A 24,398-nucleotide genomic window follows, 5' to 3' on the forward strand; every position below is an offset into this window, starting at 1 on the left:
GCCACATTCACTGTCCCAGGACGTCAGCCGGTATTGAAATGTTATATGTTGTCAGGTTCAAACTATTGAAGGATTTGCGCTGGATATTTGTGACCACTTCTTGACTTCCTTTCAACACGTTGCACGGATCATGGTCTACATGGAGGAGGCACCCTGGAGACGTCTAGAAAAAGTAAGGATTTTAGCCAAACGTTACTGAAAAGCATTGATGCCTTGTGTTCTAATCCCACGAGCACTTGTTGCCCTTTTCTACCTCGTCCAAGTCGCTGGCTCTTGTGTGCCAAACAATTCTCACCCTTGTTTTCAAATCGCCCCATGATCTCACAACCCTCCCTATCTCTGTGACCTCCTCCAGCCCTACAACCCTCCGAGATCTCTGCGCTCCTCCAATTCTGGCCTCTTGAGCATCCCGATTTTTAATCGCTCCACCATTAGCGGCCGTGCCTTCAGCTGCCTAGGTCCTAAGCTCTAGAAGTCCCTCCCTCAACCTCTCTGACTCTCTCTCCTCCTTTAAGACGCTCCTTAAAACCTACCTCCTTGACCAAGCTTTTGGTCACCTGTCCTAATATCTTTGATAATCGCTCCTGTGAAGCGCCTTGGGAAGTTTTACTACGTAAAAGACTTTATATAAATGCAAATTGTCGTTGTTGCTGACTGGAAGTTGAGTTTGATCTTGTCCCCACCTCATATCCACCTACTTTCTAATAGTGGTCATTAGTCAACAATCAGGAGTGGGAAAACTATTATTTTTTTTATATTCGTTCATGGGATGTGGGCGTCGCTGGCAAGGCCAGCATTTATTGCCCATCCCTATTGCTGCAGTCCGTGTGGTGAAGGTTCTCCCACAGTGCTGTTAGGAAGGGAGTTCCAGGATTTTGACCCAGCGACGATGAAGGAATGGCGATATATTTCCAAGTCGGGATGGTGTGAGACTTGGAGGGGAACGTGCAGGTGGTGTTGTTCCCATGTGCCTCCTGCTCTTGTCCTTCTAGGTGGTAGAGGTGGCGGGTTTGGGAGATGCTGTCGAAGAAGCCTTGGCGAGTTGCTACAGTGCATCCTGTGGATGGTATACACTGCAGCCACAGTGCGCCGGTGGTGAAGGGAGTGAATGATTAGGGTGGTGGATTGGGCGCCAATCAAGCGGGCCGCGTTGTCCTGGATGGTGTCGAGCTTCTTTGAGTGTTGTTGGAGCTGCAGTTATCCGGGCAAGTGGAGAGTATTCCATCACACTCCTGACTTGTGCCGTATAGATGGTGGAAAGGCTTTGGGGAGTCAGGAGGTGAGTCACTCGCCGCAGACGACTTGCTGTTGTTGTAGACAGTGGGAACTGTCCTTTGGGGTATTACAGCTGAGTCAGAACCAGTCCATCCAACATCCACACAAGTGCACAATCTCCAGTAGGAGCTGCTGAATAGCGATCAGGAGTGGGAACCTTGGCAGGTTAAGAACATAAGAACATACGAAATAGGAGCAGGAGTAGGCCATACGGCCCCTCGAGCCTGCTCTGCCATTCAATCGGATCATGGGCTGATCTTTGATCTCAATTCCACTTTCCCGCCCGATCCCCATATCCCTTGATTCCCCCTAGAGTCCAAAAATCTATCCATCTCAGCCTTGAACATATCCAACGACTCAGCATCCACAGCCCTCTTGGGTGGAGAATTCCAAAGATTCACGACCCTCTGAGTGAATAAATTCCTCCTTATCTCAGTCCAAGATGGCCGACCCCTTATCCTGAGACTATGCCCGCTGGTTCTAGACTCTCCAGGCAGGGGAAACAGCCTCTCAGCATCTACCCTGTCAAGCATTCTAAGAATTTTATACGTTTCAATGAGATCACCTCTCATTCTTCTAAACTCCAGAGAGTATAGGCCCATTTTACTCAATCGCTCCTCATAGGATAACCCTCTCATCCCAGGAATTAATCTAGTGAACCTTCGTTGCACCACCTCCCAGGCAAGTATATCCTTCCTTAGATAAGCAGACCAAAACTGTACACAGTATTCCAGGTGTGATCTCACCAAAGCCCTGTAACAATTGTAGCAAGACTTCATTACTCTTGTACTCCAACCCCCTTGCAATAAAGGCTAACATACCATTTGCCTTCCTAATTGTTTTCCACACTCTAGCTCATAGTACAGAAGACAATTGTTGCGTCCCTGTAGTCACCTTGGCAGAGATCAGTTACCTCTGTACGGACTAGGGATCGTATCTTTGGCCCACCTGGTCTGTATGGTTCAGCCACTCACCGCCTTAACCAGCTCTGAGCCGCTGGGAGAGCCAGTCACCCGAGATTCCTTTTTGTTTTAGTTCCATAGTTAGAGCGCACATATAAAGGGAGGTATTGCTGCAGTTATATAAAGTATTGGTGAGACCGCACCTGGAATACTGCATACAGTTTTGGTCTCCATACTTTAGAAAAGACGTACTTGCTCTCGAGGCAGTACAGAGAAGGTTCACTCGGTTAATCCCGGGGATGAGGGGGTGGACTTATGAGGAGAGGTTGAGTAGATTGGGACTCTACTCATTGGAGTTCAGAAGAATGAGAGGCAATCTTATTGAAACATATAAGATTATGAAGGGGCTTGATCGGGTGGATGCGGTAAGGATGTTCCCAAGGATGGGTGAAACTAGAACTAGGGGGCATAATCTTAGAATAAGGGGCTGCTCTTTCAAAACTGCGATGAGGAGAAACTTCTTCACTCAGAGGGTAGTAGGTCTGTGGAATTTGCTGCCCCATGAAGCTGTGGAAGCTACATCATTAAATAAATTTAAAACAGAAATCGACAGTTTCCTAGAAGTAAAGGGAATTAGGGGTTACGGGGAGCGGGCAGGAAATTGGACATGAATTTAGATTTGAGGTTAGGATCAGATCAGCCATGATCTTATTGAATGGCGGAGCAGGCTCGAGGGGCCGATTGGCCTACTCCTGCTCCTATTTCTTATGTTCTTATACGTGACAGACATGTCTTATTTCAAAAGTAATACACTGTATTGATCACCAGCTGATGTGTTCACTTGGCTTGGTTGGTAGCACTTGTTGCCTCTGGGTTTGTGCATTTGAGCCTTCAACATATAAGCTAGGCTGATACCACAGCGCAGTGGTGAGGGAGTACTGCATTGCCTTTCAGACGGGACGTTAAACCTCGGCCCCCGATTCCAGTTCCACATGATGTGGTTGATTCCAAATGCCCTCTGAGCATCTGGAGCTGAATAATAAATACTGCCCGGCCAGTATTCTAAGAGGAGTAGAGAGCTCTCCCTGTGTCTTGGCCAATATTGCCCCCTTGAACTAACACCACCAAAAACAAAGGAATATAAAGGAAAATCTGAAAGAAAAACTGAAAATGCTGTGATGTTTTGGGTGTGTACCTTAAGAGTTTTCTCTTCACAGATGTTGACTGACCTACTGGGTGTTTCCAAAATTTCCTGTTTCTATTTCATTTGTTCAATTTGCTATTTGTAGGACCTTGTTTTGTGCAAATCGACTACAATGTTGGCTTTCATAACTGTGACTGAACTTCAGATGTAAATCATTAGTTGTGAAGCAATTTGGGAAGCCCCAGGATGCGAAAGGCGCTATATAAATGCAAGTTCTTTCCTTCAACAAAAAAAGCATCTCGTCCATTAGCTCCACCTAATAATAGTATCAGCTATTGGCCTAATTGTTAGGATCCAGTGCAGTTCTTCTGTATTTTAAACGATAACTAGTACTACGCCAAGTATGTCTTATTCATCACTATGCAACAACAAAAAAGATATCCTTAAATGGTTCTTCACTTATATTAATATTTTCACCATTTAGCTTCGTACCATTTCACTTCCACCTGAAACCGGGTGGGTTTTTTAAAAATTCGTTCATGGGATGTGGGCGTCGCTGGCGAGGCCGGCATTTATTGCCCATCCCTAATTGCCCTTGAGAAGGTGGTGGTGAGCCGCCTTCTTGAACCGCTGCAGTCCGTGTGGTGACTGTTCTCCCACAGTGCTGTTAGGAAGGGAGTTCCAGGATTTTGACCCAGCGACGATGAAGGAACGGCGATATATTTCCAAGTCGGGATGGTGTGTGACTTGGAGGGGAACGTGCAGGTGGTGTTGTTCCCATGTGCTTGCTGCTTTTGTCCTTCTTGGTGGTAGAGGTCGCGGGTTTGGGAGGTGCTGTCGAAGAAGCCTTGGCGAGTGGCTGCAGTGCATCCTGTGGATGGTACACACTGCAGCCACAGTGCGCCGGTGGTGAAGGGAGTGAATGTTTAGGGTGGTGGATGGGGTGCCAATCAAGCGGGCTGCTTTATCTTGGATGGTGTCGAGCTTCTTGAGTGTTGTTGGAGCTGCACTCATCCAGGCAAGTGGAGAGTATTCCATCACACTCCTGACTTGTGCCTTGTAGATGGTGGAAAGGCTTTGGGGAGTCAGGAGGTGAGTCACTCGCCGCAGAATACCCAGCCTCTGACCTGCTCTCGTAGCCACAGTATTTATATGGTTGTGGATCTGAGCCATGAGCTTCCCGTGGCCGCCAACTAACTTGTACCTCTGTGGGTGCATTGACCAGTTCCACTAATCCAACCTCGCATGAGGGAAAAAACTGCTTCAGCTGGCCAGGGACTGGTGACATTCACCTGAGGGAGAGAGGTGTGTTTGAATGTTATCAGAGGCCAGGATTCAGACCCTTGTTGGGGGAGGGTGGGGGGAAGACCTGTACTTTTTTTTGTAAATATGTTTATTATTTTGCTACGCCTAGCACATGAAGGAAATCGTCTCCACTTGATTCTAACATCCAACAACTATTATCGAATATCATAGAACCGTACAGCACCACTCGGCCCATCGCCCCTGTGCCGGCTCTTTGAAAGAGCTATCTAATTAGTCCCCACTCCCCCTGCTCTTTCCCCAAAGCTCTGCAAATTTTTTTCAGAGATATATCTAATTCCCTTTTTTGAAAGTTACCATTGAGTCTGCTTCCACCACCTTTTCAGACGGCGAATGCCCGATCATAGCATATCATTTTTTTATAATAACATTATTTTTTCATGACATTAAACTTGTTATAATGCATTTCATTGCTGCTAGTAGGAAACCTGCTGATCAGGAAAGTAAGAAAATACGTCTGAATTTTGGTTTATTTTCAATACAGGGCAGCCTGGAGCATGTACATGCCTTCATTCACAATCATGTAGCAACGCGCTTTTGTGAAGTTGAGCAGCTCCAAAACGGTAAGTCTTTGGTTCCAAATCTTGTAACTTCGTTGCTAAGCAAATCCTACTGATCTCAGGAGCCAACTAGCAATCGGGTTCACTAATGTTCTTCAAGGAAGGGAACCTGCCAGCCCTAACCTGTCTGGTAGACCTGCAATTCCAGTACCACCTGATGTAGCTGATTCATTCCCAATTGCCCTCAGAGCATTTGGCGATGAATAATAAATACAGCCTGGCCAGTGTTTCCAAGATCAAATTTGATAAATCCCTGCCACGGCACGGCAGCATCAACTCAGTCACAGGGGGCAGAACCTTTAAATTAATGCAAAGACCATCGACATGCACATCATGTCCAGTGGCAGAAGGGTCGGTGGCCAGGGGTCACAGTGTTTAGGTGATCGGCAAAAGAGCCAGGGGTGACGTGAGGAGGCATTTTTTTTTGTGCAACGAGTTGTTATGATCTGGAAAACACTGCCTGAAAGGTTGGTGGAAGCAGATTCAATAGTAACTTTCAAAAGGGAATTGGATAAAGACTTGAAGGGAAAAGATTTACAGGGCCATGGGGAAAGAGCGAGGGGCATGGGACAAATTGGACAGCCCTTTCAAATAGCCAGCACAGGCACATTGGACGGATGGCCTCCTCCTGTGCTGTACCTACTATGATGCTATGATCACAGCTTCCGACGCACATGAATGACAAGCTCACCATGATTCATCAGAAGCTGACGCTATAAATATCTTGCCCTTTACCTGCCAAAAAAGAGCAAAGATCTTCTGCGTCTCTCATAGGGTCTCCATTTGACCTGCCCGTTTAACATTGCTGCTGGCTTTAAGGGCCAGGACTTCTCTTCAGGGTCTTCATAGCACCCAATTGGAGCACCTTCAGCAGTGTCCAACGGCCGCCGTCCCTGTTCAAGTGAGGAAATCCGGTCTTCCAGTGCGCAGCACCCCACATTGCCCCTGGTCAGGGCTGGGAGAGGAAGACCGTCCCTCAGGAGTCTTCCCGACCACTCACAAAAACAGCACAAATAACAACAACAACTTGCATTTAAATAGAGCCTTTTAACGTAGCAGAAACGTCCCCAAGGAGCTTCACAGGAGCGATCATCAAACAAAATTTGACACCGAGCCACATAAGGAGATATTAGGACAGGTGACCAAAAGCTTGGTCAAAGAGGTAGGCTTTAAGGAGCGTCTTAAAGGAGGAGAGAGAGAGGTGGTAGAGAGGCGGAGAGGTTTTGGGAGGGAATTCCGGAGCTTAGGGCCGAGGCTGCTGAAGGCACGGCCGCCGATGGTGGAGGGAAGGAAATCGGGGAACCGCAAGAGGCCAGGATTGGCCTCTCCTAGAAGTTCTTCTAGACTTTAACAGTTTATTACCGGGCCAGTATTCAAGCACCCAGTTTGAATTCCGCATCCAAAGTTGACAGTGAGAGAAGGCTCATCACAGGTCTTGCTGTGAAGCCCACAGTTTCTGGTCGATCAAACTGTTCTCCCATTACACAGTGCATATTTAAACAAGGTTTCTGCCTGTCCGCTGTAATCAGCGGTGTCACGATGTTGTACGTGTTTGCATCATCATAACGGGCCTGATCTTGGAGCGGGGCGTCTCGCGGCGTGCGCCGTTGGTTAGACCTTTTACTGCACCCTTCAGCTCAAAACGTTATTTGCGCCATAATTTGCCGGAAGTGCGAGCTGAAAATGGCACGGCGAGGGCGACGGGCCATCTGGGACCTTAGTGAACGGCGGGACCAACAGCGTATCTCCTTAACCAGTGAGACTAAAGGACTGAGAAAGAAACAGAGGAACGACGGAGAAGGAGGGTGAATTAGAGCCTAAACAGATACAGAAATAGAAAGAAAGATTGGATAAAGAGAGAAGAAAGAGACAGAATGGAAAAGTAAGAAAAGAATGATAGAGGTTTTAAAAATGTCAAATTTTAAATTTTAACGACAATTTAGTACCTGAAGGTATGAGACTGAACAGTTTAAATTGTTCCCTTTCTAGGCCAGAGAGGTTGATTGACATTGCATTGGCAATTATCATATTGTTAAAAGGGTACTTATGCTCTTAATGACCAGACTTAGCTTTCTGCGGCGAGTTTGATGGGCAATTAATGTGCAAATCCAGCAAGTTCTTAAAAATAACGGGGAGGTTAATGGCGATGGCGTTTGTGCGAAGCAAACAACGGTGCAGCATAAGTCGACCATCATGTTCTGAAGATTCGCAACTCATGGCGTGTCTCTTAATCCCCTGAACTTGGTGTTCGATTTGGTAATTAATAACAGCGTGCATCGTTAACACACTATCATTATTGCAGCAAGATCCAGCCCGATGTGGCACTTTGTAAAGACCAAGTTTCAGCGTTAATTTTAATTTGCTAAAATGTTTTACTGGTTCGCTTTTTTTTTTGAAGTTCTGTGGGTTTACTTGTGACGTTTGGTCCTCCTTGACCACCAGAGATATTTTTTAAAAATTATAAATGTGTTTGGCTGGACTATGATGACAGGAGCAAATGAGCTTATGTAAAAATCATATTAAAGTATGTGATTGCGCTGTTTGTAAGTTGTCAAGACCTTGGAGAGGAGAGTGACCTCAATAATACCCACTCTTAGGGCTCTTAGTTATTAAGGTAGGCTCCAGGAGTTGAGGTTATTTTCGTTAGAGAAACAAAGGTTTAGAGATATGATTGGGGTTTTTAAAATGATGAAGGGAATAGATTCCCTTCAGTTGGATGGCTTATTTGAGATGAATAGGAATGGGAGAACTGGAGGCATGAGTACAATATACATAGGCAAAGAGTTAGATTAGATATTAGGAAGCATTTCCTTTCACAGAGAGTTATTACCCTCGGGAACAGATTACTGGAGCATACGGTGAGTATAGATTCACTGCAGTCTTCCAGAAGGGACCGGGACAAGTTCCTGAGAGAAGAGGACATCTCCAGTTATTAAAAAAAAGTAGATTGCAGGGTAGCTGGAAATTACATAGAATTATATAGAATTTACAGCACAGAAACAGGCCATTCGGCCCAATTGGTCCATGCCGGTGTTTATGCTCCACACAAGCCTCCTCTCACCCCTCTTCATCTAACTCTATCAGCATACCCTTCTATTCCTTTCTCCCTCATGTCTTTATTTAGCTTTCCCTTAAATGTACCTATGCTAATCGCCTCAACTAGTCCATGTGGCAACAAGTTCCACAATCTAACCACTCTCTGGGTAAAGAGGTTTCTTCTGAATTCCCTATTGGATTTATTGGGTAGGAGGTTTAGGGGTGATCTTATAGAAGTCTATAAAATAATGAGGGGCATAGATAAGGTAGATAGACAAAATCTTTTCCCAAAGGTAGGGGAGTCTATAACGAGGGGACATAGATTTAAGGTGAGAGGGGAGAGATACAAAAGGGTCCAGAGGGGCAATTTTTTCACTCAAAGGGTGGTGAGTGTCTGGAACGAGCTGCCAGAGGCAGTAGTAGAGGCGGGTACAATTTTGTCTTTTAAAAAGCATTTGGACAGTTACATGGGTAAGATGGGTATAGGGGGATATGGGCCAAGTGCAGGCAATTGGGACTAGCTTAGTGGTATAAACTGGGCGACATGGACATGTTGGGCCGAAGGGCCTGTTTCCATGTTGTAAACTTCTATGATTCTATCTTATAGTTATGGCCCCTAGTTTTGAACTCCCCCACATGAATTATGATATAATGCAGCCTCATGGTGCTTGCTTGATTGCCTTAGGGAGTCGGATCATGGGGAAGGTTCCAAAAGCCAGATAGGGGACTTAGACAAGAAGAGGTACCTCGTGCCATCTGTCCTGACAGATGGACAATTCTATTTCCTGATCTGATAGCTAATCCACCTGTGGACTGAGGATGCCCTTTACTTTTTTTTTTGCTGCCTCTCCCGGGAGATTGCCTGATGTGGGGAGCGGGGTGGGGGTGAGGGGGTAGTCAATGGTGATGAAACTTCACCGTGTTGGGATGGGGCAGACTTCATGGAACAGACAGTCTTTTTCCATCTTCCTTGTTTCTGGGTTTGTATTTGGCCATCTAGAGATGTTTCCTTATGGATCGGTGTTTTGAATAAGCAGCAACTGGTTAGATCCAGACTGAAGAATGAGTCAGTCTGCAAGCTTGGGCTTGTAGGCTAGCAGGAAGTTGTTTAAAACCATAATAAATTTAAATGGTTTTCCCTCATCATTTAATGCTCGATTATTTGGTATCAGCCCTGGCTCGGTTGGTAGCACTCTTCCCTCTGACTCAGAAGGTTGTGGGTTCGTCCTCTACTCCAGAGACTTGAGCACTTTAGTACAACATCAAGGTCCTGTCTGCCCTCTTAGGTGGACGTTATAGAGCTTCTGCTGCTGAAATCCTCATACATGTCTTTGTCACCCTCCAACTCCTACTAACTTCCCATCCTCCACCCTCCATAAACTCCAGCTTGTCCAAAACTCTGCCACACCTATCCTATCCTACAATAAGTCCAGCTGGTCCTTCAACCCCCAACCTACACTGGCTCCGCATCCTCCAATGCCTCAAATTTAAAACCTCTCCATGGCTTTGCCCATCCAATCTCTGCAACCTCCTCCAGCCGTATATACCCCCTCCCACAAACACTCTGTTCCTCCGCCTCTGGCCTCTTGTGTATCCCTGCATCCTACATCTCCTCCCAGGCACCCCCCCACCAACCCCCCAACCTCACTGACCGTTGGTGGAACAGCCTTTAGCAGGCTCAGTCCTACTTTCTGAAGTTCCCTCCCTAAGCCCCTCTGCCTCTCGTGAACTCCTTTTCTTTATGTATCTCATCAAAATCCATCTTTTCGACTAAGCCTTTGGTCACCACTCCTTCCATAACTCAGCGTTCACGTTCCATGTGCCCATCTGTAAAGCCACATCATTTTCCACATCGTTCACCTGAGGAAGGAGGTAGCCTCCGAAAGCTTGTGAATTTAAAATAAAATTGCTGGACTATAACTTGGTGTTGTAAAATTGTTTACAATTATCTGTAAAGCAGCATGGATATTCTTTATAGTAACATAGGAACAGGAGTAGGCCATTCAGCCCCTCAAACCTGTTCCAACATTAAATGAGATTGTGACTGATCTGTATCTTAACTCCATCCATCTGCCTTGGCTCCATATCCCTTAATACCCTTGGCTAACAAAAATCTATCGATCTCAGGTTTTAAAAATTATTAATGGAGCTAGCAACTTCTGCTTTCTGTGGGACAGAGTTCCACACTTCATAGTATCATAGTAGGTACAGCACAGGAGCAGGCCATTCCCCATCGTGCCTGTGCTGGCTCTTTGAAAGAGCTATCCAATTAGTCTCATTCCCCTGCTCTTTCCCCATAGCCCTGTAATTTTTTTCCTGTCAAGTATTTATCCAATTCCCTTTTGAAAGTTACTATTGAATCTACTTCCACTGCCCTTACAGGCAATGCATTCAAGATCATAACAACTCGCTACGTAAAAAAATGTTTCCTCATGTCGCCTCTGGCTCTTTTGCCGCTCACCTTAAATCTGTGTCCTCTGGTTACCGACCCTTCTGCCACTGGAAACAGTTTCTCCTTATTTACTCTATCAAAACCCTTCATGATTTTAAACACCACTATCAAATCTCCTCTTAACTTTGTTCTAAGGAGAACAACCCCAGCTTTTCAATCTCTCCACATAACTGAAGTCCCTCTTCGCTAACACCATTCAAGTAAATCCCTTCTGCACTCTCTCTAAGGCTTTAACATCCTTCCTAAAGTGTGGTGCCCAGAATTGAACACAATGCTCCAGCTGAGGCCTAACCAGTGTTTGATAAAAGTTTAGCATAATTTCCTTGCTTTTGTACTCTATGCCTCTATTAATAAAGCCCAGGATCCCATATGCTTTTTTAAAAGCATTCTCAACTTGTCCTGCCACCTTCAAAGATTTGTGTACATGCACCCCCAGGTCTCTCTGTTCCTGCATCCCCAATAAAATTGTACCATTTAGTTTATATTGCCTCTCCTCATTCATCCTACCAAAATGCATCACTTCATATTTCTCTGCGTTAAATTTCATCTGCCATGTGTCTGCCCATTTCATCTGTCTGCCTATGTCCTCCTGAGGTCTGTTACTATCCTCCACATTGTTTACTACATTTTTGAGTTTCGTGTCATCTGCAAACTTTGAAATGATACCTTCTATACCCAAGTCCAGGTCATTAATATAAATTAAAAAGAGCAGTGGTCCTAATACTGACCCCTGGGGATACCACTGTATACTTCCCTTTGCGTGAAGAAGTGTTTCTTAACTTCCCCACTCAATGGCCTGGCTCTGATTTTAAGGTTATGTCCCCTTGTCCAAGACTCCCCCACCAGTGGAAAAAATTTCTCTCTATCTACCCTAACAATTTCTTTCAAAATCCTGAAAGCCTCAATCAAATCACGCCTTAACCTTCTATATTCCAGGGAATACAAGCCTAGTTTATGTAATCTCGCCTTATAATCTAACCCTTGGAGCCTTGGTAACTTTCTGGTGAATCTGCACTGCACTCCTTCCAAGGCCAATATATCCTTTCTAAGTTGCGGTGCCTGGAACTGCGCACATTAATCCAGATGTGGTCTAACCAGGGCTTAGTACAGCTCTAGCAAATCTTCCTCCCCTTTACATTCTAGCCAGCTAGTTACAAAGGCTAACATTCCATTAGCCTTTTTGATTATTTTGATGTTAAAGGTGCTATATAAAAGCAGGTTGTTACAATCATAGAATCTTACAGCACAGAAGGAGGCCATTTGGCCCGTCGTGCCTGTGCCGGCTCTTTGAAAGAGCTGTCCAATTTAGTCCCATAACCCAGCTTTTTCCCCATTACCCTGCAAATTAGTCCTCTTCAAGTACATGTCCAATTGCTTTTTGAAAGTTCCTATGGAATTTTATTCCCCCACCCTTTCAGGTAATGTGTTCTAGATCTCCAACCCTCTGTGTGAAAAAATTTCTCCTCATTTCCCCTCTAGTTCTTTTGCCAATCATTTTAAATCTAAGACCTCAGGTTACCGACCCACTTGCCAGTTTCTCCCTATGTGCTGTATCAAAACCCCTCATCATTTTGAATACCTCTATTAGATCGCCCCTTAACCTTCTCTGCTCTAAGGAGAAAAATCCCAGCTTCTCCAATCTCTCCTCACAACTGAAGTCCCTCACCCCGGTCTCATCCTGGTAAACCTCCTCTGTACCCTCTCTGAGGCCTTGACGTCTTTCCTAAATTGTGGTGCCTAGAATTGTACACAATACTCCAGCTGAGGCCTAACCAGTGATTTGTAAAGTTTTAGCTTGACTTCCTTGCTTTTGTATTCAATGCCCCTATTTACAAAACCACGTATCCCATATGCTTTCTTAACCGCCTGATCAACTTGCCCTGCAACCTTCAAAGATTTGTGAAAATGCAGTGTTGAATGACTAGTTAACCTGCTTTTGGTTGAAAGAGGAACATTGGCTACGGCCCCAGAGAAACTCCCTGCTCTTATTTCAAATAGCGACATGTTCTCCTGTCAGGGCCTGGATCTAGCATCTCACCTCAGTAACACAGCAGCACTCCCACAGCACAGGCACTGGGAGCGTCAAGTCTAGATGAGCTGCTTAAGTCTCTGGAGTGGGGCTCGAACCCACGACCTACTGACTCACAGGCGAGAGCGCTGCCATTGAGCCAAGGCTGCCACTTACGAATTATTCTAAAGGCAATGTGTGTATGTATGTACATATGTATGTATGTGTATATCTCTCTCCATATTCTTACCGTGCTCTTGATTGGTTTGCAGAACTGCCCGTGGTTCATGCTGGAATCAAGAACATGAAGGTCTTAAAGACAACGCAGTCTGGGTTTGAGGGATTCCGAAAAGACATTTTCACCACACTGCCCGAAATGAAGGACAGAGTGTTCTCCACTGTCGTGTACGCTAAGTGGCGCTACAGCACACCCAGACATGTTAACTTTGATGCTGCCTGGTAGGTTTTCGAAAGTACAGTGTCTTATTTTCATATATGCAATAATAGAATTCTTTTTAATTTGAGGGAACCAGACTCTCTATTTTTTTCCCCCGGGTGTCTCACGCCGCCTGTTGTTTCTGGACGAGAGCGGGAATCAGCATTAAGAGCTGGGATTGTTCTCTTTACAGCAGAGAAGGTCAGGGGGAGAATTACTAGAACGGTACGGGGGGCGATGAGGGGCTACAGTTATGTGGAGAGACTGGAGAAGCTAAGATTGTTCTTCTTAACAACAACTTGCATTTATATAGCGCCTTTAACGTAGTAAAAAGGCCTACGTAAAGGGAAAAAAATTGCAGGGCTATGGGGAAAGAGCTGGGGGAGTGGGACTAATCGGATAGCTCTTTCAAAGAGCCAGCACAGGCATGATGGGCCGAATGGCTTCCTTCCGGGCTGTATGATTCTATGACTCGATGAAAGGGCACTATCCAGCGCCACCTGCTGGGAGCACTTGTGTCTCAGGGAGGGTGGGATCAGGCTCGGCTCTGATTCTCCCCATTGAACCACAGGCCTGGAATTCCACATCGTTCACCTGAGGAAGGAGGAAGCCTCCGAAAGCTTGTGAATTTAAAATAAAATTGCTGGACTATAACTTGGTATTGTAAAATTGTTTACAATTGTCAACCCCAGTCCATCACCGGCATCTCCACATCTGGAATTTCCTGGCACCTATGGCGCGAGACGAGTGTAGCGCCATTTTTCTCGGCCAGGAAATTTGCACGCGTCACTGAATTTACGCTGAAATGTCGGGGTGTGCGCAAATCTCCTTGATCGTTCCTGCCGCTTGCGAGTTGCGTCTGCCGCGGCCCTCTGCCGCTGGTTTACATAGCTGCGCGCCCCGCCCTCCATGCAAAAGACCGGCCCACACGAATTTCCTGCATTTATGCCAGCAATGCACTGCCGTGGATTTGTGCCCGAAAAACAGGTAGGTGCAGCACAGCCCCAAGGTCACCTGATAATCAGTCTAACTGAGAACTCTGGAGCTTGATTCCCATTTTATTTGATATGCTTGGGAGAAAAAAAATTCTTGCTGAGACCTGCACAATATTTAACCAAAGTCCTGTCAGTCTCAGTGCACCTGAAATTTTTTGGCACTCAGGCAACTGCATGGCACCGGGAATCAACACCTGCAGAGGGGTGAGGGGGAGTGGGACAAAACTGGTGGACTAGAAGATCTAACCAAGTTTATCTTTTCTTCCTAGGAATTCAGTGAAGGACTCTATCATTGAGACATTTGCCGGTCCCTACGACTCCGGTATATACTCCCCCTCCGTTCAGAAATCTCTCTACGATGCCCAGTGCCTCAGTTTGAGCAGAGTTCCAGAGGTCAGTCCTTAAGTAGTTATGTCCTATGTCCTCGCCTGCGCCTTTCGCTTCTCCCGCTGTGGATTCCTGTTCATCCTTCACTCCACCCTTACGGACCAATCTTTCCGTCACTAATCTCCCCCTGCACTTTGGAATGCACCCCCCCCCCCCCCCAACAAATACCACCTCCCCTCACTGCCTCTCTCGTTGCCTTCAAAAGCCTCTTGAAGAACAATCTTTTCGACTATGCTTTCTGTGTGCCCCTTAATTGGCGTCTTTATCTTCCCCCTTGTAAAATGCTGTGAGACGCTCTACTGTGTGAGGGGCGCTATACAATGGAAGTTGTAATATTAACCCCATTACTGATTAGTTATATTCTGACCTACACTAAGTCCCTCTTGCCCTTCACCTTCGACTGACCTTTGATGCCCATTCTCCAATATCTCAAATTGAAAACTTCTCAACGGTCTTGCCTCAGCCTATCTCTACAACATCCTCCAGCCTTATAATACCATCTGCGACTCTTCCTATGCCCTCCACCACGGACTGTTTTCAGTTTCCCGGCTACAACCATCTCCTTTTCATCATGGGCGTCCAGTCCATCTGCACCTCCATCCCCCATTAGGACGGCCTGCGGGCCCTTCGCTCCTTCCTTGAACGGAGGCCCAACCAGTCCCCATCCACCACCACCCTCCTCCACCTGGCTGAACTTGTTCTTACGTTGAACAGCTTCTCCTTTGATTCCACTCACTTCCTCCAAATAAAAGGGGTCACTATGGGAACCCATATGGGTCCTTGCTATGCCTGCCTTTTTGTGGGATATGTGGAACATTCTTTGTTCCAGTCCTACCCACGTCCCCTCCCTCACCTCTTTTTCCTGGTACATTGATGACTGTATCGGTGCTGTTTCCTGTTCTCGCCCCAAACTGGAAAACTTCATCAACTTTGCTTCCAATTTCCACCCTTCCCTCGCCTTCACATGGTCCATCCCCGACTCTTCCCTTCCTCGACTTCTCCATCTCCATTTCTGGGGATAGGCTGTCGACCAATATCTGCTATAAGCCCACCGACTCCCACAGCTACCTGTCCAGGGCCCCAAACACTCCTTCCAGGTAAAACAGCAATTTGCTTGTAAGTCTTTCAATTTAGTACACTGTATTTGCTGCTCACGATGCGGTCTCCTCTACATTGGGGAGACCAAAGGCAGATTGGGCGATCCCTTTGCTGAACACCTCCACTCAGTCCACAAGTGTGACCCTGACCTTCCAGCCGCTTGCCATTTTAATTCTCTGTCCCGATCCCACTCTGACCTCGGCCTTCTACACTGTTCCAATGAAGCTCAACAAAAACTCAAGGAACAGCACCTCATTTTTTGATAAGGCGCTTTACAACCTTCCGGACTCAACATTGATTTCAATAACTTCAGATCATAACCACTCCTCCCATTTTTTCAGACAGCAAGTGCTGCTAATGGTTCTGCTGTTGCCATTTACAGCTCCTCGAGACCCATCTTTTGTTTCTTTCCCTGTCCCATTCCCACCCTCCTTGCCTTGCACCATCATCCCTTTTGTCATTTAATCTCTCTTGCCCTCCACCCATCACAGACCTTCCCTTTTGTTCTTTCCTCCCCTCTCCTCTCCTCTCCTCTCCACCCCCCCCCCCCCCCCCCCTTTCCCTGGCTCTGCTTTAAAACTGTTAAATCTTTAACTTCTTCCAGGTCTGACGACAGGTCATCGACCTGAAACATTAACTCTGTTTCTTTCTCCACAGATGCTGCCAGACTTGCTGAGTATTTCCAGCATTTTCTGTTTTTATTACATATAATAATAGATCCTGGTAGGGATTACTGTAGCATTTGGTTTACAGTTTATTTTTATTAAAATCAGTACAGTTTGACACCCATTTGCCACTCTAACAATACTCAGCTGAGTCTCCACAACCTACCTCAGAGTGAGCTTCTAATGACCGCCATGCTGATGTAGGGAGGTACCGAGCAGAAGCCACTCACTTCCACCTCCCCTTTTTCCGGCAAGAGCAATAGAAATAAAAATTCAGGTTGTGGTCAGGTGACTCACCTGACGAAGGAGAAAGCCTCCAAAAGCTTGTGATTTTCAAATAAAACTGTTGGACTATAACCTGGTGTTGTAAGATTCCTTACATTTGTCCACCCCAGTCCATCACCGGCATCTCCACATCACAAGGAATAAGGACAGCAACAGAAGACCAATAGACACAGGAACATAACAGGAGTAGGCCATTCAGTCTCTCGAGCCTGTTCCACCATCCAATTAGGTCACGGCTGATCTGTATCTTAACTCCATCTAGCTGTCGTGGTTCCTAATTCCTTAATATCCTTGCCTAACAAAAAAAAAATCTATCAATCTCAAATTTGAAATTTTCTATGATCAGCTGAAAAATTTCAAGGTGTTCAGTCACTGCATCCTTAATTATAGACTCCAGTAATTTCCCAACAACAGATGTTAGACTAACTGGTCCATAATTCCCTGGTTTCCCTCACCTTTCTTAAACGGCAAAGTGACGTGCAATTTTCCAATGTAAAGGAACGGCTCCTGAATCGAGAGAACTTTGGATTTTTTTTTATTCGTTCATGGGATGTGGGCGTCGCTGGCGAGGCTAGCATTTATTGCCCATCCTTAATTGCCCTCGAGAAGGTGGTGGTGAGCCGCCTTCTTGAACTGCTGCAGTCCGTGTGGTGAAGGTTCTCCCACAGTGCTGTTAGGAAGGGACTTCCAGGATTTTGACCCAGTGACGATGAAGGAATGACGATATATTTCCAAGTTGGGATGGTGTGTGAGTTGGAGGGGAACGTGCAGGTGGTGTTGTTCCCATGTGCCTGCTGTCCTTGTCCTTCTAGGTGGTAGAGGTCGCGGGTTTGGGAGGTGCTGTCGAAGAAGCCTTGGCGAGTTGCTGCAGTGCATCCTGTGGATGGTACACACTGCAGCCACTGTGCGCCAGTGGTGAAGGGAGTGAATGTTTAGGGTGGTGGATGGGGTGCCAATCGAGCAGGCTGCTTTGTCCTGGATGGTGTTGAGCTTCTTGAGAGTTGTTGGAGCTGCACTCATCCAGACAAGTAGAGAGTATTCCATCACACTCCTGACTTGTGCCTTGTAGGTGGTGGAAAGGCTTTGGGGAGTCAGGAGGTGAGTTACTCGCCGCAGAATACCCAGCCTCTGGCCTGCTCTTGTAGCCACAGTATTTATGTGGCTGGTCTAGTTAAGTTTCTGGTCAATGGTGACCCCCAGGATGTTGATGGTGAGGGATTCGGTGATGGTAATGCCGTTGAATGTCAAGGGGAGGTGGTTAGACTCTCTCTTTTTGGAGATGGTCATTGCCTGGCACTTGTCTGGAGCGAATGTTACTTGCCACTTATCAGCCCAAGCCTGGATGTTGTCCAGGTCTTGCTGCATGTGGGCATGGACTGCTTCATTACCTGAGGGGTTGCGAATGGAACTGAACACTGTGCAATCATCAGTGAACATCCCCATTTCTGACCTTATGATGGAGGGAAGGTCATTGATGAAGCAGCTGAAGATGGTTGGGCCTAGGACACTGCCCTGAGGAACTCCTGCAGCAATGTCCTGGGGCTGAGATGATTGGCCTCCAACAACCACTACCATCTTCCTTTGCGCTCGGTATGACTCCAGCCACTGGAGAGTTTTCCTCGATTCCCATTGACTTTAATTTTACTCGGGCTCCTTGGTGCCACACTCGGTCAAATGCTGCCTTGATGTCAAGGGCAGTCACTCTCACCTCACCTCTGAATTCAGCTCTTCTGTCCATGTTTGGATCAAGGCTGTAATGAGGTCTGGAGCCAAGTGGTCCTGGCGGAACCCAAACTGAGCATCGGTGAGCAGGTTATTGGTGAGTAAGTGCCGCTTGATAGTACTGTCGACGACACCTTCCATCACTTTGCTGATGATTGAGACTGATGGGGTGGTAATTGGCCGGATTGGATTTGTCCTGCTTTTTGTGGACAGGACATACCTGGGCAATTTTCCACACTGTCGGGTAGATGCCAGTGTTGTAGCTGTACTGGAACAGTTTGGCTTGAGGCACGGCTAGTTCTGGAGCACAAGTCTTCAGCACTACAGGCGAGATTCTGTCGGGGCCCATAGCCTTTGCTGTATCCAGTGCACTCAGCCGTTTCTTGATATCACGTGGAGTGAATCGAATTGGCTGAAGTTCGGCTTCTGTGATGGTGGGGATATCGGGAGGAGGCCGAGATGGATCATCCACTCGGCCCTTCTGGCCGAAGATGGTTGCAAATGCTTCAGCCTTGTCTTTTGCACTCAAGTGCTGGACTCCGCCATCATTGAGGATGGGGATGTTTACAGAGCATCCTCCTTCCATTAGGGTTTCTGTAATGTTCTCACCTACTTCCTTTAAAACCCTGGGATGGAAAGCATTTGATCCTGGAGATTTGTAACTCTTTAGTGCCATTACTTTCCTCATTACCGTTAATTTGCTTTCTTTAATTACGGTGAGCCCCATCCCCGATTCAAAATTAGTTTCCTTGGGGTGTCTGGAGTTCTATCCTCTTCCTCTACTGTAAATATTGACACAAAGTAATTATTTAACATGTCCACCATTTCCTTATTTTCATTTATAATATCACCATTACCAGTTTTTTTTAAAAGGGGCCCAAATTGCTCTTGACCACCCACTTTTTCCTAATACAACTGTAAAAATGTGTTGATTTTGATATCCCTTGCAAGTTTCTTTTCATACTCCCTTTTTGTAGGTCTTACTGCTTCTGCAGCTAGAAAAGGATCATAAGACTATAGACAAATGCTGAAAATAGTTTCATGGTGCATTTACATTAAGAAACCAAATGGCTTTTAAAACAAGGCAGAGTTTTGCAAAATATATGTATTGTATATATTTCCCTAATATGCTAATGCAATTTTCCAAAATCTCAATAGATATATAACAAAAAGGTACATCTTAGCACACATTGGTCCTTGAAGATCGATTACCAGTCTATAATGTGTGTTTTTGTATTTCTGTGTTTTAGATGGAAGAGATTGAAATAGTCATGCCAAATAAGCATTACTTCACAATAGATATGACAAAGCTTGGAATTCATAATAATGACGAGGTAAGCTGTGCACTATATGTATATATACATATAGATATAGTCTGTCAGCCTTCAAAGTGTCAAAAGTATTGAAAAAATTATTGAAAAAGTATTTACAGCACAAAAACAGGCCATTCTGCCCAATTGGTCCGTGCTGGTGTTTACGTTCCACACGAGCCTCCTCCCGCTCTACTTCAACTAACCCGATCAACGTACCCTTCCATTCCTTTCTACCTCTAGTACATATCTAACTTCCCCTTAAATCTATAGCATCTATACTATTCACTTCAGCCACTCCACATGGTAGCGAGTTCCACATTCTCTGGATAAAGAAGTTTCTCCTGAATTCCTTATTGGATTTATTAGTGACTATCTTATATTTATGACCTCTAGTTTTGGATTGCCCCCACAAGTGGAAATATCTATTCTATTAAAACCCTTTCATAATCTTAAAGACCTCTATCAGGTCACCCCTCAGTCTTTTTTTTAGAGAAAAGAGGCCCGGCTTATTCAGGCTTTATAATGAGTGCTGGAGCTCCACCAATTTCAGTGAACTATGGCCATCTGGAGTCAAGCCTCAGGTCTGCAGGACATCACACCTGACAAAAGTTAATTCCACAGTCGTTCCTAATTTGATCTACTAACCAGTTATTTCAGGCTGGTTTCCTCTGACCTGGAGCAGCCTCCAATTTGCAAACCTCTCACCAACAGCAACTGACTTGTAATGTTCCCTTTACAGCAGTTAGATTTTGTGGCCTTAAAGGACAGGCTAGATGAAACACAAGTACAACTTCGCGACAGAATATTGCATTGTTGGTTATCTGATATAATGATAGTGTAAGTCGTTATAAAAGTGTGTTATCATAGAGTCATAGAGTTATACAGCACGGATAGAGGCCCTTCGGCCCATCGTGTCTGCGCCGGCCATCAGCCCTGTCTACTCTAATCCCATATTCCAGCATTTGGTCCGTAGCCTTGTATGCTATGGCATTTCAAGTGCTCATCCAAATGCTTCTTGAATGTTGTGAGGGTTCCTGCCTCCACAACCCTTTCAGGCAGTGAGTTCCAGACTCCAACCACCCTCTGGGTGAAAAAGTTCTTTCTCAAATCCCCTCTAAACCTCCCGCCTTTTACCTTGAATCTATGTCCCCTTGTTATAGAACCCTCAACGAAGGGAAAAAGCTCCTTAGTATCCATCCTATCTGTGCCCCTCATAATTTTGTACACCTCAATCATGTCCCCCCTCAGCCTCCTCTGCTCCAAGGAAAACAAACCCAATCTTCCCAGTCTCTCTTCATAGCTGAAGCGCTCCAGCCCTGGTAACATCCTGGTGAATCTCCTCTGCACCCTCTCCAAAGCGATCACATCCTTCCTGTAGTGTGGCGACCAGAACTGCACACAGTACTCCAGCTGTGGCCTAACCAGTGTTTTATACAGCTCCATCATAACCTCCTTGCTCTTATATTCTATGCCTCGGCTAATAAAGGCAAGTATCCCATATGCCTTCTTTACCACCTTATCTACCTGTTCCGCCGCCTTCAGGGATCTGTGAACTTGCACACCAAGATCCCTCTGACCCTCTGTCTTGCCTAGGGTCCTCCCATTCATTGTGTATTCCCTTGCCTTGTTAGTCCCTCCAAAGTGCATCACCTCGCACTTTTCCGGGTTAAATTCCATTTGCCACTGTTCCGCCCATCTGACCAACCCATCTATATCGTCCTGCAGACTGAGGCTATCCTCCTCGCTATTTACCACCCTACCAATCTTTGTATCATCAGCGAACTTACTGCGAACTTACTGATCATACCTTTTACATTCATATCCAAGTCATTAATGTAGACCACAAACAGCAAGGGACCCAGCACCGATCCCTGTGGCATACCATGAGCATTACCATGGAAATTCTGATTGTAGCATGTAACATATCATTTCAATATAATATTTGGATGTGTTTGTGTCAGCTGGAAATTGCAAAGACAGTAGACAGTCTCATCAGTTGACTCGAATTAAAAATATCAATGCATGAAACTCTGATAGTTACATCAATTAACTAATTTAAATGCTGATGTCTATATTCTCATCTGCTTTAGGTTCTCCTGCCTGTAGATAACCCCTCTGGTAATATTATGGGCACTGTACGAAAGAGGTTTGCATCCAAACTGTAGCCGCTCCCTACAAAAGATGGTCACTCTAATGGTTGCATTTATGCCTCACGTTTGATTCAAACGTTCAGGAAGCAGATCAAAATAAGCAATCAAGCCTCACAAGGAGCAAAGCAAATGGAAAATATGAAACAAATTTATAGTTCCCTCACTGAAGGTTAAATGTTGAACCGTCGCTGATGTGTTGTATTTCTCGCTTCTAGATTTGTAACTCTGCATTTTAAATTTGGAATGAAAAGGTCTTTGGGTTCTGCATTAGTCGATCTCTAATTATCCTCCGTTTCACCTGGGTAGGGAGGGAATGAACTGCCTGTATTGTCTCTGTATATGTGTGGATGCTACTTATGGACAAGGATCAGGGCCAAAAAAAAAATACCTTACCCTTTAAAGAAGTGAAAGATCCCAAGGCGTTCCAAAAAGGAGCGAATTAGACACAGAGTAGCGGGTGAGAGGCATAGCATGGGCAAAACGTTTGAGGGGACTTTTGAGGTGGGGAGAGATGTGGGAAGATGGAGGGATTTAGGAGGGGAGGGGAGGGGAAAGAGGGAGGAGGAGCCATGCATGTTCAGCAATTAAGGATTCAGAAGAGTGTGCGCTGGGATGTAGGGTGGAATGACTTACAAAATAGGATGGAGATTCTGAAACCAATGCCAGAGGGAATGAGGAGCCAGTGGAGGAGAGCGAGGACAGGACTGGTTGCCGTGGTCAAATAGTGCATCGACATTTACTCTCCAGCTTTACAGAAGATAAACAGAAGTCCTACCACACCAACAGACCTGTATCTCAGCACCTTACAGAAAGGAAGAAGGGGGGACGGGGGCAGTTGCTTTTGAACTCCCTACTCACTCCAATCTACCTCTTCGAAACCTGTAGCTCTCCCTTCCCAGTTCCAATCTTGACATCATCATCAAACCTGCTAACAAACAGGGTGCTGTTGTTTTATGGCGGAAGGACCTCGACCTGCCCGAGTCTGAATTGTGATGACTCATCCTGTCTCCTGGACTGGGACCCCATCACTGAACATTTAGTCATTATTTCCCAGAGTCTTACTGACGTCATCTCTCTACCTCCAATCACATTGTTTCCCCAAGAAAAGACATGCATTTGTACAGCGCCGTTCACGACCTCAGGACATCCCAAAGCATTTCACAACCAATGAGCCAATTTTGTTCGTGTAGTAACTGTTGTAAAGTAGGAAATGAGGCAGCCAATTTGCACAGCAAGATCCCACAAACCGCAACGAGATGTGCACACCACTTGTTTCCACCTCCTCCCCGAGATATGCAAACACGACTGTCCCAACCAACCGATAATTTCAGCGCGTCTCCTGTCCCACTTAACTAATTTCCTCTTATCTTGACTCTGTTGTCCCAACCCAGCTACATCCACCAGCACTGATTCTTCTGCTGCCCAATGCAGCTTTAATGATTCTTAGATTCTCCAGCCCCAATTGTTTCCTTTTCACCATGGAAATGCAGTCCCCCTACACCTGCATCCTCACCAGGAGAGTCTCTGGGTCTTCCACTTACTCCTTTAATAGCAGCCCAACCAGTCCCCATCCACCACCTCTCTTCGCCACCTGGCTAAATTAGTCGTCACCTTGAACAACTTTTCTTGTATTTGTACTCACTTCCTTCAGATAAAAAGGTGTAATTAAAGAGACTCGTATGGTTGCCGGCTATGTCTGTCTTTTTATAGAATATGTGCAGCACCCTTTGTTCCAATCCGACTTGGACCTCCTCCCTGGTTTACTGTGTTACATTGATGACTATGATGATGCTGCTCCCTACTCTTGAGAATTCCTTCAATGCTTTCAAGTTATGCACATCCTTTGCCTTCATGTGGTTTATCTCTGGCAATAGACGTTCCACAGGTATCTACTGCAGGCCTACAGACTCCCACAACCACCCTGCTTCTTCACACCTGATTCCGGTACAGATTCCATCCCTTTCTCCCCATTCCTTTGTCTTGCCCTAATGACTCCATTTTCTACACCAGAGCTTCGGAAATGTCCTTTTCCCTCAGCCGATGTTTCCCTTCCACTGTGGTCAACGGGACCCATGACTTTGTCCACCCGCTCCCCCAACACAACAACACCAGGGATCCCTCTTGTCCTCACCTTCAATCTCACCAATCTTCACACATCAGTCATCATCTTGCATTATTTCTGCCAGCCACAAAACAATCCGACCACTAAGCATATCTTCTCCTCCCCTTCCATTTCCCAAAGTGACCGCTCCCTCTAGGCACAGGAGGAGGCCATTCAGGCCCTTGAGCAGGTTCTGCCATTCAATTAGATAGTGGCTGATCTGTATCTTAACTCCATCTACCCAACTGGGATACGCTTGTGCACTATTCTGCCACCCCCACTAAAAGCTCTCCCTCCCTGGTACCTTTCTGTGTAGACCCTTCATCAGAATATAGTGCTAGATGAGGATCTGCTCCTGTAGTGTTCGCCTCTTTTGTTCATCTTTTCAGGACTGGCTGACCCAGTGTGTTTTGCCAGTAATGTCAATTGTAGTTTTATACCTACTACACTTGCAGTCTCTTTCCCTCTCCAGTGTCCCCATTTTCCCACCTCTTCATTTGTATGGGCCTCTCCCCTATCTGTTCACCCTCTTATTTACTTGCAAAT

General features: G+C 45.8%; 1 protein-coding gene across 1 annotated transcript in view; it reads left to right on the forward strand.

Moving 5' to 3' along the window:
• The window catches only part of uox (urate oxidase), a 36,718-nt gene extending 14,484 nt beyond the window's left edge, over window positions 1–22,234 (forward strand). The window contains exons 4-9 of the mRNA XM_067989643.1: window positions 56–172; window positions 5,129–5,207; window positions 12,973–13,159; window positions 14,401–14,524; window positions 19,539–19,622; window positions 21,692–22,234. Coding sequence (XP_067845744.1) covers window positions 56–172; window positions 5,129–5,207; window positions 12,973–13,159; window positions 14,401–14,524; window positions 19,539–19,622; window positions 21,692–21,766 — 666 coding nt within the window. The 3' untranslated portion in view covers window positions 21,767–22,234. The remainder of the gene's footprint in view (window positions 1–55; window positions 173–5,128; window positions 5,208–12,972; window positions 13,160–14,400; window positions 14,525–19,538; window positions 19,623–21,691) is intronic.
• The last annotated feature ends 2,164 nt before the right edge of the window (window positions 22,235–24,398 follow it).

The sequence above is a fragment of the Heptranchias perlo genome, chromosome 9, assembly GCF_035084215.1.
Source record: "Heptranchias perlo isolate sHepPer1 chromosome 9, sHepPer1.hap1, whole genome shotgun sequence".
Classification (NCBI taxonomy): Eukaryota; Metazoa; Chordata; class Chondrichthyes; order Hexanchiformes; family Hexanchidae; genus Heptranchias; species Heptranchias perlo.